The 16,306-nt window shown below is 40.0% G+C and overlaps 1 protein-coding gene across 1 annotated transcript in view; it reads right to left on the bottom strand.

The window, feature by feature from the left end:
* The window catches only part of SLC1A1 (solute carrier family 1 member 1), a 59,294-nt gene that overhangs the window by 19,200 nt on the left and 23,788 nt on the right, over positions 1 to 16,306 (bottom strand). Inside the window, exons 3-4 of the mRNA XM_075488377.1 lie at positions 2,680 to 2,772; positions 658 to 772 (exon numbers count right to left, since the gene is read on the bottom strand). Coding sequence (XP_075344492.1) covers positions 658 to 772; positions 2,680 to 2,772 — 208 coding nt within the window. The remainder of the gene's footprint in view (positions 1 to 657; positions 773 to 2,679; positions 2,773 to 16,306) is intronic.

Raw genomic sequence — 16,306 nt, 5'->3', positions numbered from 1 at the left:
AGGGAATTACTTAGCCACTATTGGAAATGCAGCCCTTTTTTGTGAATTTTTGCTAATTCCTTAAACCTTCCTCAGAAAACCTGCTCAGGTCTTCTGCAGACTTTTCTAAGGGTTTCCTTCTTCTAATCACTTTAAGTATCTATCATTTTCCAGGATGCTGATGGGGAAAGACTCATTATAAGGTTGCCTCAGATACTGGTGATGTAGCAAACTTGCTGACTGTGCAACCCTAAGAAACCTTTGCGTACTGCATCTGTTACTCTGCATCCTGCCTTGAGGAGGGGAAACAACACTGCCATTTCAGGTGGTTGTCTATGCTGGATGACACAGAAGCTGCCAGTCAGTAACTCGCCAACCATTCAATCCTTTCTGGATATTTTCTTCATACTAGGTAAATCTTGTATATCAATTTCTGCAAAGGAGGGACTTTTTGATGTCATTGGTTTATTAACCAAAGTCTATGATGTAAAAAACGTTTTTTAACAAACTGCTTTAAATATACTCTAAAATGTCTAACCTGTGGAATACAAGTTATTCTCTCCTTATTCAACCAAACAACATTAGAAAGCATTTTTATTGTATTACACATCACAACTTCATTTGTATTTGCCTGGATTTCTGCAACAAGGGTATGGAAACTAAAAAAGAAAACATCACCTGATCAGATCCAGCATGGCATCAACAGTACTGACTTCTGGGGTACTGCCCACTCTGTCGATTTCATTTGCTGTTTGAGGCACGCCGGGTTTAATGGTCACAACTAAGACAATCCCTGCAGAAGGAGAACCAGAAGAAGAGTTCACAGTGCAAGCAGAGGTATTGGTGCACCCTGCCTCAGTGTATCCCATGTAGCTAAATTCTTTGTGAGCTAAACTCACCAAATGCTTTCCCTGGGTGCTCATGCAGTGCTGTTCAGAAAAGAGAAGTCTACAGGTGGTGTCCTTAAATGTGTGGGTTCCCCTAACACAGGATCTACTTGTGACTTCGCCAGTGGACTTGGGCATTCTAGCTTTGTTTTTGCATGTATGGTACTAAATCACTACTGCTCACCAAGAGAGTAAATTACTTCAGCTGAGCTTAAGCTGAAGTGTTCTGCAACTTTTGCATGGAGATATTCTGAATTGCTATTTACCTTTTCCCTTATGCAGCTCTTCTTGTTTCTAGCTTTCAGATATGAATAAAAGTGTGTCGTCCTGTGACCCCAAAGTACAACAGGATGTTTTGTACAATGTACCCCATTTTGTACAATGTACAATGACCCCAATGTACAACAGGTAAAGTTAGTTAGCAGTAAAGTTACATAAGAGAAGGGCTTCAGAAACAGACTGAAATAAAAAATTATGGGCAAGAAATACCAGCTTTGGCCTTGTGAATACTGAAATCAATGACAAATTTTCCATTTACTTTAGTGGCTGCATTTTAGGCATTTTTTCTGTTATGTGAAATGCTAGGCCTTTCCAAATGTACGTTATTTTTCTTTTTTTTTAATCCTCCCCCAAATCCAAACAAACCTAAAGCAAATGAAACTACTAAATCTCAGTGTAGGGAGAAAGAGGCATTTGGATGACCCTTCAACCAGCAAGGAACAAGGCTTTCTAATGACAGATGTGAATAAAAGCAGAACTGAATTTGTGTAACTCTGCACAATGAAACAAGTAATATCATAGTATCACAGAATAGCAGGGACCTCTGGAGATTGTCTGGTTTAACCCTGCTGTCAGGGTAGGGCCAATTTCAAAGTTAGATACATATTAATGGTAGTCTTTATTAATTTTCCTCACTATGTATTTACAGAAAATTCACAGACAGATGAGATAGCCTAAACAGTGTAACCGCAGTGATATATTATTCTCAATGATGCAACCTCTAGAAATTAATCTGGCCTTATATCTCTGTATGTGATTGTTAAATACTGCTGTGCTTTACCAGTAGGCCACTTAGAAAGTACATTTTGTCCTTCAAATAAATAAGTTTCTTTTTACGGGGTGATATCTAGGCATAGTATTCACTCAGGCTTAACAAAAGACAAATATAAACCACAAACTACATGACAGCTGACAGAGGAGGGTTTAATTTTATTTCTTATTTAAGAAGGCAGGCTGAAGATGTTTGTTTAAGCAAATATGGAAGATTTCAAGGCTCCTTGTAGGGAATGAACTTCCTGCAAGAGGACATGTGGACTTCAGAGAGGTAGGAGTGGAGCCTGGCAGTGATAAAGGGCACAAAAACCTTTTAGGAAGGAAATGAGATGACAAGGAACGCAATATTTTCTGTCATTCTTTCAGGTGAGACGCATTATACATTCCTGCACCCGAGAATCAGTGACAATCTCACATTTTGCTATTGAGGAAATTCACTTTGTAGTTAAGGCTGGCCTTTGATGTCCATTCGGAGTTCCCACTGCTGGTCACTGTTTACCTAAGCAGACAGCTCCTAATCTTCCCTGAGCTGAAAGGTATGGTGAAATTGCCTGTGGCTTCATATCAGATATGAATACTGCCCAGCTGTGAACAGCGGCACTAACTTCTCCCTGTATCTGGCTACGAGCATGTCAAGATGTTTGGTATGATTCCTGTCTCTTCTCCCCATCCTGTCTTGGGAAATTAGTAATGTCACAGTGCTATATACTCGTAATTGGGCGACGCTGAGAATTTTAAAAGTTATGGTATCACAGAGTACCTAGTATTACAGCAATGACTGTAGTGCAGAAATAATATACGACTGCTCGCAAACCAATCTTCCCAGAAACGCTGGAATCCAAAGCAGCAACACCTGCAAAAAGAACCAGAAAAACAAAACACTAAAAAACAGTCTTAGAAGAAACTTGTTGTTTTGGTAGAGACAATTATTTATTGTCTCTTATTTCTATGCAGGAATTTTTTCCTTATTCAAGATATTTCTAGATACCTAACTGTCAGTTGCACTTCTGAAAAATGTCTGTAGCAAACCAACATATTTGCTTCTGCTTCTTTACAAAAATCCAGTTTCCCTGGATTTTTCTAGGAAAAAGATATTTGAGCTTTTCTGATTCTCTGACGTTGGTGATAAATTAGACTTCTTTGGTTTATGAAAGCATGTTACAATTTATTTCCATATTCACTTAAATAGTAGCTTCACTTTCTTCAGATCTGTAACATTTTGGCTTTAAAACTAAAAGCCATGGGAAGGGAGCTGCTCAGGGCTGTTACCCCACGTTGCTCAAAGGCATATACAGACAAGTAAGGCTCATTCCTGGTGGGCTCGCCGTTATTAACAGATTTACTTTTTTTTTTTTTGACTAAAGCTTTCCTGAAGTCTAGGCTGTTCCCAGTCCTCTGCCTGTATCTGTCATTGCCAGAAATTGAGGGCAATTTTTGTTAATGGAGGTGGGGAAAGTGCTAAGGCAGGTGTTATACTGAGGTCAACTTAACTTTTGGCAACAATATTATATCAAACTGCTCAAGAGTATTTTTTAATTGTTTAAAAGATTTACAGTTATATCTGTACTCATACAATTCAGTAACCAGGGTAAAATGAGCATTGTGACTGTAAAACTTGACTGTCCATAACCACACTAGTTAATAATTCACTGCTATCTCTTTGCTATACTTTTGGCATCCATTTATATTTTTATGTTTATTGAGTCAGATTATCAAAGACTGGCCAGATTCCCTTGTATAGGAAAGCAAAAATACTATGAAGATATTTAACCTCAGAGAAGCATGATTTTGTAGAAAAAAATAAAGTTTCAAAAACTAAGGAAGAAAAATCAAAAGATCTTTCGGACACAAATGTAACTTATTGATCTTTGAGCTCAAAAGGGATCTTACCAAGCATACTTTAACTATGTGTTGATGTCTCTTTCAGAAGGTATATTAACAGCAGTAACAACTTGTGCCTAGAGCACTCACATAATGCCTTACTTGTTCTGTTAATTGTTATTCAAAATGCAAACAGTACTGGGAGGGGAGAATGAAGGTTATTTTACTTCATCATCTGTTTGATTATTTTGGGGTCTTCCATGGGATAGCATATCATCAGACTGACTACAGAAGAACTACATATACCTGCAGAAATCATCCTGTAAAGACTATCTCACTTATACAGCAAATAAGGATAATAATAAAAGAACTGTTCATATGGCAAGGGAATACAGACCAGTGCAGAGAAGAAAGCAATGCCACAGCTATTACAAGAGGCTGTCAGCACTAAGGATATTGTTTGAGGCACAAACAACAGAATGGCCACAGAATCTTGGCCATCATTTTTATTTCTCAGCTTGGGAACTGGGAAAAAACAGGTAGAAAGGAGGACTTTTGCATTGCTGTGGCTCAGCTGTGGAAATTATGGCAGTACGAACTTTTGAGAATGGATAGTAATAAATAATGGGTTCTGTGGACAATAGAAAAGCTGGTTTCAAAGGCTGTCAATGTTGAAACTTTTGCACTTCATATATTAACTTAGACGACTTTACATCATGTTTTTAAAAGAGAGCAAACTGCTATTGCTAAAGTTCCGTAACTTTTAATGAAAAGTTCATAAAAATTAGAAATCATGGAATTTTATTCTAAAACTTGTTGTATCGACTGTCAATAGCAGTTAGACAAACAGTGCAGGTAAGGTAATAATTTTTTCATGGGATGGAGTCTTCACAAAGCTTGCCTTAAGATTTTTTTGCTTGACAAGTCTTGCTGACTCAGCCAAGAGCCTAATAATCAGGCAAGGTTATTTCCCTGGGGTACTCAGTTATAAAGATTCTACAATTAATATGACACAAAGTTCCTGGGACAGCCATTCTGCTGGCTCCAAATGCAAACTGTTATGCTTACTGGAGTTACAGGGGTACAATTAAGGGCAAACTTTGCCCCTGCATTTTTAGACTGGATAATGACTCTGTTAGCGCGTGAGCTGTGCTAGAATCCAGCCTGTGTGTCCACTGTCATGTCAGTGCTGCTTTGCTAGTAGCTATAAAAACATGCAAATCAGTCAGGCAGACATGACTGAATAAGTATGAGTATGCGCTGAGGATGACAGGTGTGGGATTTTGTTTTTTTTTTTTAAAACTGCTGTACTCTGAAACAGAACTGCATTCAGGGATTATGCTTCCATTTAGAGAATGAAGTAGCATTCACTACAAGTACCACAGACACAGGTTTGCACTGGGTGCTTTACGCTGCTAAGCTGCTTTTTTCATGTTAGCTTGTTACACATAGGTAAACACAATATATACAAATAGATTTCCCTCTAGATATATCCTACTGTCATTAGTAAGCAATTGATAATATAATTGATAGCTACTGGCCTTCTTCTCAAGCCAACTGCAAATTAAATTTCCTTTTAAATAACATCATGGCTTTACAATTTCTTTGGACATAAGTGAAAGAGTTAATGGAAGATGTATTAAACAAAGCATACAACTAACACTGATTTCAGTTCATAAGAAAACTTGTTTCTCAAACTAAGATGGCACACATGCTACTCAAAATGGAAAGCCTGCAGTGTCGTAAATAAAGACAAGATCACAAAACCAGTGTAATTAAACTTGGGTATCTACTGTGGATTATCACTAAACTTTTATAGCTATTTTATTTGCCCTCTCTCAGCCTATCCCCAAGTTTCAAATTGTTTAAACAGGTCTGAGCAGATAAACTGTAAATGTAGTCTACTGTACAGAATTTAAACAGGCATGATGGATTCTCCTCCATCCCTGGGCATTTCAAAACTGCAGTATTGCAGATTAGTTCCTTAAATTTTCCTACAAGAGATGTTCTAATTCAGCTACAGCCACTGAAGCATGAAATGCAATTCTGTGGCTGTAATACACAAGACTTTAGGGAGGTGATCACAAAAGACACCAACTGGTGTTAAAATCTGTTAATCTACCTACCTCTCTGCCCATATTATTTTAGCAGAACAGAGTTAAGGTTTTAATATGTGAAGCCAAATTTGGGAATCAATTGCCTAGTCTGCAATTCAGCTTTCATGTTTTCTATGTTACAGTCTCCAGCTTGAAGGTCTTTGTACTGTTTTTCTCTTTTTGCCCAATTTTCTCTAATTTGCAACACATACACTTGTAAAAGAATAAAAAGGAGACAGTCAGTGAAATCAAACCTCTCACATCTTCTCTTTCTTGTCCCAGGACCTCAAAACCCTACCAAAACAAAATGCTGTACTGTATATGCACCTTTTTTTTTTATTTTTTGAGGAAAGGGTGGGAGGATAAATAATAAGACTGATGTTAATAATTTTGTTTGACAAAGTATTAGAAGGCATCAAAGCACAACAGGGATGAGGATGGTACAGGACCCTCAACAGAACAGAAGAGGCACATACTTTTGGGTAAGATACACAGACATCCCATTTTAAATGCTGGGCAAAAAAGGAAAACTCTAATCCAGCTGTGCCTCACATGGCAACAGCTTTCTTAAAATTCTGTATATGGTCTTTTTTTACTTAAATCTTTTGGTTGGTATTGCCAGGAAGCCTACGAATTTAATTTTCTTTTATTTTTATAGCTGTTATTTTTTCTCTATTACTAGAGGATTCACAGGACTTTCCTCTTTAAAAAATAACCAGAAAGGAGGACAATATTGTGAAACTTGCAAAAAATCAGAAGTAGAAAAATGGAATGATTACAACTGACCAGTTTAATCCTGTGTTGTGTTCAAATACTGATTTTTGCATGTGGAATACGTTGTGTGCCAAAGTTAGAGAAAGACAACTAGCTTCTCTGACTCTGACTTTAGAACCCATGTCTACCTGGTTAAGGGCATCAAACCATGAGTCCTGTTAAGACTGGATGATAGCACCATCAGTCATCTGCAACTTTCGAAGTCCCTCTGAAATTTCTCTCATAATCTTGTTTTGTTGTACATATTTAGAGCTGCTTTGCTGAAATGTTACTGTATAAAGCTACTTTACCTAAGGGAATAGTCTGATTTAATCAAAACTGAGCCTAAATATGAAACATGGTGTTCCAGAAATTTTTACCAGTAGCCACTGATGGAAGCATGAATCATTCTTTCAGTTTATCACAGACTTAAAAAAATGACACTTTAGTATAACACAAGGTTGCAATATCATGAAAGACCAATATTTACTTGTCTATTTTCTTTCTGACAAGAGTGATTTTTTTTCCATTTTGGTGTCACAGGGGAACAGAGAATGTTCCTAAACAAAGCTATAATTTTGAAAGTGCTGGAAAAGTTATAATGAAGTCTTGAAAATCATTGAAATACATGTTTCAATTTTACTCATGCTGTTGAAACTTCATGCAAATCCAGGAAATTGATTTTCTAAACTTTTTCTGAGAAACACTTATCTTTCTTTGCCTTGCTGCTTAGAAAGGTTGTTTTGGAATATTCTGAACACAAACTGGTCCTCAAGTTTTCTTTCTTTGTCCTCTCTTCTGCCACTAATGACAACTCCACTCCCATTAAATACAGGAGTGTCTTTGCTCAACTGCCAACAGAGTCAACCTTTTTTCACTGCTTCCAGGTTGGTCTACAGATTTCTTACTGTTTCCTAGTAAATATAATAAGATTCTCCATGATTTCTGTACTTCTCTTTTAGTTTTCAAAAACAGTTACTCAGATCTGTGGGAATACAAATAATGCATAATATTTCAGGTAGAAGAAACCAAGTAGCTAATCAAAAAAACTCTGCAGGTATTGCAGTCAGATAAACCATTCAGAGAAATTCATAGTCCCAAACCAGACCTGCCCACCACTCCCAAATGGGCCCTGAAATTTGAAATACCCACAGGTTTTTGATGAATAAAAATCCAGCTGAGGTCTTTCAAACCCTGCACTAGTGTGCCAGCGAAACTGCTGTGGAGCAGTGTAATTATAGATGTATGCATCCGGTAAAGTACTGTAAATTTTGTAACAAATCCAAGAGCAACGTGCTTCACATTCACAATGCCTGAGGCATTTATTCAGAAAATAGGGAATTCCTACTCTCTTCCTCTCCTGACACAGGAGCAGTGGAAACTGCCACCAACTAGCTACATTGCAATTTAGCAATTTCAAACTAGCTGTAAGGAAATCTTTCATCACCTGTGTAACTAGACTGCAGACTGTGTTGCCTTTCAGTGTTGCTGAGGCCAAAAGCCAAGTAGGAGACAGAGGTATTGAACCTGTACAGATGTTGTAGAAGCCCCCCAAATCACAGCAGTTAATATAACATGAAAGACAAAGAAACCAGTTGTTTCAGTTTATAGCAACATCAAGCTACTAGAATAGACTGAAACTTCTGTGATGTGAAATTATTCTGTATCTGGATATTATAAAGCTTTTTTATCTTTCTCTGAAGCTGGCCATTAACACAGACTTAAGAGCTGATGGCAGTTCCTAAGGAGAAACCTATAAAGTCAGGTAAAAAAATCAAGTATTCATTAATATTAATCTTTTCATTGTATTTAATGGAGTGCAGGACAGGGAACCACTTACAGTGCATTAATAAAACCTTCAAAGATGTTGAAAGGTTACTACCCCATTAGCTCCTCCTTCTATTTTGTTCCTGCCTGTTGGCATGACCTACGCTTCCCACATGAAATAGAAATTTTATGCTGGTATCAACATTTGGGAACCTCATAATAAAATCCATTATAGAACTACTTTTTTATACGGCATGGAGTGGATAGCCAAGTGAGTGACTGCAGTTGCTATTGTCACAGAAAAATTACCAAAACTTGTGAGATCTACTGGCAGATCTTTAAGGATGCTTTCCATAAAGGGCAAGAGCTCTCAGTCCCCAGGTGTAGGAAATCAGGCAAGGAAGGCAAGAGCCTGGCATGGCTGAGTCAAGACCTGCTGGTCAAACTAAAGGGCAAGAAGGAAATGCAGAGGCAGTGGAAGCAGGGACAGGTATCCTAGGAAGAGAACAGGGATGCTGCCTGGTTGTGTAGGGATGGGGTCAGGAAGGGCAAGGCGCAGCTGGAGCTGAACTTGGCAAGGGATGCAAAGAATAACAAGAAGGGCTTCTATAGGTATGTCAGCCAGAAAAGGAAGGTCAAAGAAAGCGTACCTCCACTGATGAACAAGAATGGTGACCTAGTATCAACAGACAAGGAGAAGGCGGAGGTACTCAACAACTTTTTTGCTTCAGTCTTCTCTGGCAACTGCTTTCCTCACCCCTCCCGAGTCAATGGACAACATGTTGGGGACCAGGGGGGTAAAGCCCCTCCCACTGTAAGGGAAGATCAGGTTTGTGACCACCTGGGGAACCTGAACATACATAAGTCTATGGGACCTGATGAGATGCATCCCAGAGTCCTGAGGGAATTGGCTGATGTAGTTGCCAAGCCACTCTCCATGATATTTGAAAAGTCCTGGCAGTCAGGTGAAGTCCCCAGTGACTGGAAGAAGGGAAACATTGTGCCCATTTTTAAAAAGGGTAGAAAGGAGGACCCTGAGAACCACTGACCTGTCAGCCTCCCCTCTGTGCCTGGGAAGATCATGGAACAGATCCTCCTAGAAGCTATGTTAAGGCACATGGAGGACAGGGAGGTGATTCGAGACAGCCGGCTTGGCTTTACCAAGGGCAAGTCCTGCCTGACCAACCTAGTGGCTTTCTGTGATGGAGTTACCACAGCAGTGGACAAGGGAGAAGCAATGGATGTCATCTATCTGGACTTCTGTAGAGCCTTTGACACGGTCCCCCACAACATCCTTCTATCTAAATTGGAGAGATATGGATTTGATGGGTGGACTGTTCAGTGGATGAGGAATTGGTTGGATGGTCGAATCCAAAGGGTAGCGGTCAATGGCTCAATGTCCAGATGGAGATCAGTGACAAGTGGTGTCCCTCCGGGGTCTGTACTGGGACCAGTGCTGTTCAATATTTTCATCAATGACAGAGACAGTGGGATTGAGTGCACCCTCAGCAAGTTTGCAGATGACACCAAGCTGAGTGGTGTGGTTGACACGCCAGAAGGATGGGATGTCATTCAGAGGGACCTAGACAAGCTGGAGAAGTGGCCCTGTGTGAACCTCATGAGGTTCAACAAGGCCAAGTGCAGGGTCCTGCACTTGGGTCGGGGCAATCCTTGTTTCAATACAGGCTGGGGGATGATGTGATTGAGAGCAGCCCTGCAGAAAAGGACTTGGGGGTACTGATGGATGAAAAGCTGGACATGAGACAAAAATGTGTGCTCACAGCCGAGAAGGCCAACCGTATCCTGGGCTGCATCAAAAGGAGCGTGGCCAGAGGTCGAGGGAGGTGATTCTGCCCCTTTACTCTGCTCTGGTGAGACCCCACCTGGAGTACTGCGTCCAGCTCTGGGGTCCTCAGTACAGGAAAGACATGGAGCAGTTGGAGTGGGTCCAGAGGAGGGCCACAAAAATGATCAGAGGGCTGGAGCACCTCTCCTGTGAGGACAGGCTGAGAGAGTTGGGGTTGTTTAGCCTGGAGAAGAGAAGGCTGTGGGGAGATCTTATAGCAGCCTTCCAGTACTTAAAGGGGGCTTATAAGAACGATGGGGACAGACTTTTTAGCAAGGCCTGTTGTGACAGGACAAGGAGCAATGGTTTTAAACTAAGGGAGGACAGATTTAGACTGGATTTAAGAATGAAATTTTTTACAATGAGGGTGGTGAGGCACTGGAACAGGTTGTCCTGAGAGGTGGTAGATGCCCCATCCCTGGAAACATTCAAGGTCAGGTTGGATGGGGCTCTGAGCAACCTGATCTACTTAAAGATGTACCTGCTTTTGCAGGGGGGTTGGACTAGATGACCTTTAATGGTCCCTTCCAATCCAAAGCATTCTATGATTCTATGATTCTACTGTCCAGGGTTGAACACTTGCTCTGTACTATAGGTACTAACCCTGGTCAAAACCAGAAACTGTGTGATCCATGAATTATAGATTTTTTTTTTTCCTCTGAGATGTGTACAGTTGGGATAAATATTTTAAACTGAAACAAGCAAATCAGTGCCCAACATGATTAAAAGTCAAGTAAACAAAATGCTCTCTGTACAAGATGAGATTGCACTGTGTTGTTGTGTGGTTTGTATCAGTGTTCATGTTGGAGGCCTGTACAAATGCACACATGTCCAAACGGCTTTGGCACAAGGTAAAACATTGTAATTCTAGAGTTGTTCATTGTGCTTCATTAATCCTGTGGTCCTGTGAGATCTGGGAGTGAAAAGAGTTGCATTAGGGACCGGAAACAATCACAGGGCTCTTCTGACTTCCAGTGATTATCATCTTACTGGTTCCCTAGGCGGTAACACCTACATCCTTAAGAGTTTGTAATACCTGTCTACAGGGGTGTCCCAACTCAGCACAACAATTTATGCTTCCAGGTGTTCTTTTTCAACACATTATAAGAGACTACATCTACCATTTGGTGCTGTGATTGACTCTGTTCAGCAGCAACAATCATACTTAGACACCTTGGCTTTTTTTTTTTCCTGCTCTACAAATTTCAGTGTCATCATCAAATGCATCTCCTGCAGTACTTCTTAGCTGTTCTCAAAGCTTCTGAAGATCAGCGGAAGCTGACAGGATCTGTTTCTTCCACCATTTCACTTCATCTGCACGACAAATTGATCATTAAGTATAATCAGCAAAAGGCTGGGCTGTTTACCTCCTTTTGCCAATGCTGCTACACTTGATGACCAAGACGCGAGATTTCTCTGTACAAAGATCGATGCCACTTAGCCAGCTCCTAGCACTGGTGGAAGGAATTCTTCTCATTAAGAGTGACTCAGTGCCAGAGGGAAGAGTCTGGCTCAAGGGCCTTCCATGTCCACACAACTGCCACCCACATCATAGCTTTCTCGGTTAGTTTTAGGAGCTGATCACATTTCTGAGGAGAAATAACTGAAGTATTGGTGCACATCAACTGTACACAATTCCCTCAGCATTCTGATATATAATTCACTATTGTAACAAAAATATAGCAACAAAAGTTCCTGAAAGGTAGAACGCTATAGCTTTTACACCTTCTCATCTATGACTAAGATGTCGATTCAAGGACAAAATGCAGTTCTAAAACTGCTCCAAACTCCCATCAGTCTTATTGCTTTAATTGACGAATTTCTGCAGATGCTAGAGGAATTACTAAAGAATTCTCAACTTCTCCCAAGCATACATGTTTTAATCCTTTCCTTCCCTCTTGGCTCTTCTGGCTGCAATGTGCAGTCACTAGGTCGCAGAAGTGATACGATGGTCATCCAGGATAGTCAGGTCCATTTAAAATTTTTTTACAGAATGTTGCAACAGACACATGAAAATAGGAAAACACAGTAGAATCTTAAAATGCATATAGAGAATTTCAGTAAGCAATCCTTCTAAGGGGACCACAATGTTTTATATAAAAATAGCAGTGTTGTTTTATTGCCAGGAATGCACTATGTTATGTGTTGCAAAAATATAAGATTTACTCTTCGAAAAATACTAGGGGGAAAAAAAAAGAATGAAGCAGTGCAGACACAGTGCCCTTGATAAATAGATAGCTGTCTGAAATGCATGATGTTACTTGGCTTTAAAAGATGGAGCTGGGAGTGTTTCTAATTTAAGACATGAGCAGTATCAAAATTTCAACTGCACCTGACTGCGGTATGACCTCTCCATTCTAATTTGTTTTTTGGAATGTCATTTACCTCGTACTGACCATTCTCATTTAATCCTCTGATCATCACAGAACTGGCGGTCAAGTCATAACAGCAATCTTTCTTAGAGACAAGTGACCATTTTGAATTAGTTGCCATACTTTGCTTCTACTTGCAATGGGAAACACTGCTAATACTAAAACAGTGTTTGGCCTATATCTTCAGAAGTGACACATGATTTTTGCTTGAGGAACTGAACACCAAATTCTAGCTCCAGTGTTGACTTGTGTAGCAAGCTTATGGCTTATTTCCTCTATGTGTCTAAGAGACTCCAAATTTGCATTCTTGTTCCACAGGCTACTGCCAGCACTAATCGGCTACTGCCAGCTCTAATCAGCTACTGCCAGGAAAGGAAAGAATCTCACACATATAAGATTAGATTTCATCCTGTTCCCATGTAAATTTTGTCATTTTTTGATAGTTGGGTGATGGATACAAGTAGGAAAGTTTTCTTTTCACAGCAGGAAAAGGTCTTCTCTGCTGTTCTATGAATTTGGGACAGTTCATAAACATGAAGTCGGGTTTGGAGAGATCTTTGGGCTCAAAGTGCCAGGCATCACGTATGCAATCTCCCTTGTGACTCATCAGTCCACAGCGATTCTTCCTAAACAAGGACACATGTTGGAGTCACACTCCCTGAGACTCAGAAAGGGTATGAATAGACTAGATATTAAATTCGCCAACTAATCTGAACTTTTTTAACCCGTCCAGTCTCTTCGTGATGTGGCTATATCCACTTTGGATGTCTGCTTTTGCAAGGCAATCCTACCACTACCTCTTCATTTCCTGTGCAAAGAATGCTCCTCTCAGGCCTTCTGAAAAACAAGGAAGAGTACCAAAGCCAGCTGTCCTCTGTCCTTTTGTCCTTGGCCCAGTATTGTCCTTTTCCTATTTCCTTCCTCATTTGCTCATAAGGCCTATGCTCACCTTTTGAAGGGAAAACTGTGCTGTATACACTTCAGACAATAACAGCTGCAGGGGGAATCACCGTAACACTGGCAAATTCAGAGCCTACGCTTTATTGAAGCTGTCTTTGACTCATCTGCAATTTTTCCCTCTTCCCATTCGAGACTCTGAGCCTTTTCTCTCCCATTCTGCCCTTTTAGTTGGAATGATCTTGTAGTACGAGTTTACCCTGACTGACATTAATCTCCTGAAAGCTCACTTTCTTCATATTCTCCCTGAAATCTAAGTTTACAAATTAGGTTCAACAGGAATTACTGTTGTTTCCTGCCAAGGGCTGAATGGTGAATCTTTTGCTCTTTCTCCCTTTGCTCAATGGAATTCTCTAGGAAATGCAATACCGCATCCCTTGCATATGAACAAGACTGTCAGGACCAAACAAGTAATTCACAGCTGCCTACTGAAATACCGCCCACATTCAGGACTTCAGACAGCACAGTTCTATGCATGACTTCACCATTCAGCTGAGACACAGGACTCAGATGCTGCTATCTGTTACTACCTGTAGATGATTCTCAACCGTCCTTCACTTGATATGCATCTCATAATTTTATTTTTTCTTCCTGTTCACTGTGTCATGGCGCTCTGAATTATCTTTTGTATCTAGTCTTCCACTACATAACTGAATGGCATATATAGCTAAGTATCATTAGGAGGTTTTGACTAATGCTCTGACTCAGATGACGGCTGAGAAGATCAGGTAAGGAAGAAGCTATGGCAAATGGAAGCCCCAAAGACACTGTGATATGCAGTCTCTCAAATAAGATTTTTGATGACCCACCACTTCTGTCTTTAGAGTTTGTTACTAGAAGTCTTCCATTCCTATTCTGTCAGTCCCTCTATAAGAGCAGTTATACTGTCTATTCAAATTTCATTGTTACTTACTGTAAAGGAAAAGGATTTCTATGCAGCTTGTAGCAATTACATTTTCAACTGACTTGATAGAAATTTAATTAATCTCTCTTCTTTGGAGCAATCGATTGTTATTCCACTAGTACTGTTGTGTAAATGCAAAAGAAGAATGTCTTACAAATGAACTGAAAAACCTAGCAAATTGGGGGGGGGAGGGAGAAAGGGAGATACATGCAGGTAATAAATAAGCATCTGTTAGTGTTATTTAAATACCACAAAAAAATTTAAATCAGAAAATTCTCAATTCCTACTTACATGATCTAGTGAGACCACCACTGGATTAGCATGAAAAATATGTCTTCTAACTTTGAAGAGGCATTGAAAAAAGATTATTTTTTTTAAGAAACAGACTAAAGCATGGAATGCAATAACAGTTATAAAGAATATTCCAAATACTGAAAGGGGATGTCCTGGATGACTTAGGATGGGGTTGAAAAAGCAGTTGTTATGAACCTTTCTAAATACCAGATAGAAAGGGACGAATAAATGGGAAATGAATAGTTTACGGCAATGAAAGGGACAAAATCATTATAAAATGGAAGGAAGTTCAGGTAAGACGTAAAGAAAAATTTCTGACCCTGGGTATCAGTTTTCTAGGGACTGTTGTGCTGCTGTGTAGGCAGTTGGCACAATTGGCATTGTATTATAATCTTTCCCTAGAGAGTTAATTGGACTACATGCACAGAAAGATTGTATTAGTACTGCCTTCCATTCCTCTTATTTCCAAACAGTATCACTTGGAGAAAAATTTTAATTTTCCTCTAGAAAGCTCTTACAGGTTATGTAATCTCAAGTTAATGCCTTTTCAGGAGATATGATGTTCCTTGGGTGGAATATAATAAGAGCTTATAAGGAGGGAAGATGACACATCAATCTGCCAAGATGGGCAGGCTAGCAAGATTCATAAGAGAAATCGGGTTCAGTTCATGGATGTAGCAGAAATATAGCCTCTGCCCTGTTGCAGGTGAAATACGTATCGAGTTAATACAGAAAACCTGGAGTACTGCAAGTAGTTGAATTACCTCAGAATTACTGGTGGTAAAACGTACAGGTGGACAACTTTTAGCTTCCAGACTCTTAAAAAGAAAACTTTAACATGACACTACATTTTTTAATTGATCATGATGTCCACACACAGGGAAATGGAGTAAAAAAGTGAATGCAATCTGTTTTATATAGTGGAATTGCTGTTTACGTCCTGAGCTCCAGAACAGAAGAGCAGAAGACACTAACTCACTTCAGACCCATCCACAGTGGTGCCACCAGCAGCCCCTTGGTAATAAGGCTGGGACTGCAGGCACTGACTGCCGATGCCGCAGAATGGCTGTTGTGTTGGGGCTCTTTGCCCTTGAGAGCTGGTGGCTCATGCTCCATGAACCAGAATTGCACTTCAAAGTTTTATTACTATAATTTAAAACCTTAAATAATGTAGGGGCTGTCTCAGTTGCATAAGGTCAACTGATATTGATGGGAAAGGAGTACAGGACTGTGATAGAAGTAATCCGAAGAGGATGGGCACAAAGCCTTGTCCATTAATAGCCCATGACTCTGCAGTCCTCCTTGCCTCAATGACTGCACATGGACAGCGGGGACAGGACCTCCAGCATTCCTCAGTACAACTGAAGGCAAAACTCATTAACAGTAGTGTAACATTTTCCATCCTTTGCACAATGTACATGACAGAAAGGGACAAGGTGAGTTTCCTGCCTGAGCCCAGATAACTAGTTTACTAATATTATACAATGGACCTGCTTTCTCGGAGGTTCTTTTGCCTTCAGAAACAGAACAGCAAGCGAAGAACATGCAGATATCTCAAGAGACAGTCTCTAAGTATG

This window comes from Mycteria americana, chromosome Z (genome assembly GCF_035582795.1).
Source record: "Mycteria americana isolate JAX WOST 10 ecotype Jacksonville Zoo and Gardens chromosome Z, USCA_MyAme_1.0, whole genome shotgun sequence".
Lineage (NCBI taxonomy): Eukaryota > Metazoa > Chordata > Aves > Ciconiiformes > Ciconiidae > Mycteria > Mycteria americana.
Note: the sequence above shows the minus strand (reverse complement) of the source record. Positions and strands in the feature narration are given on the sequence as shown.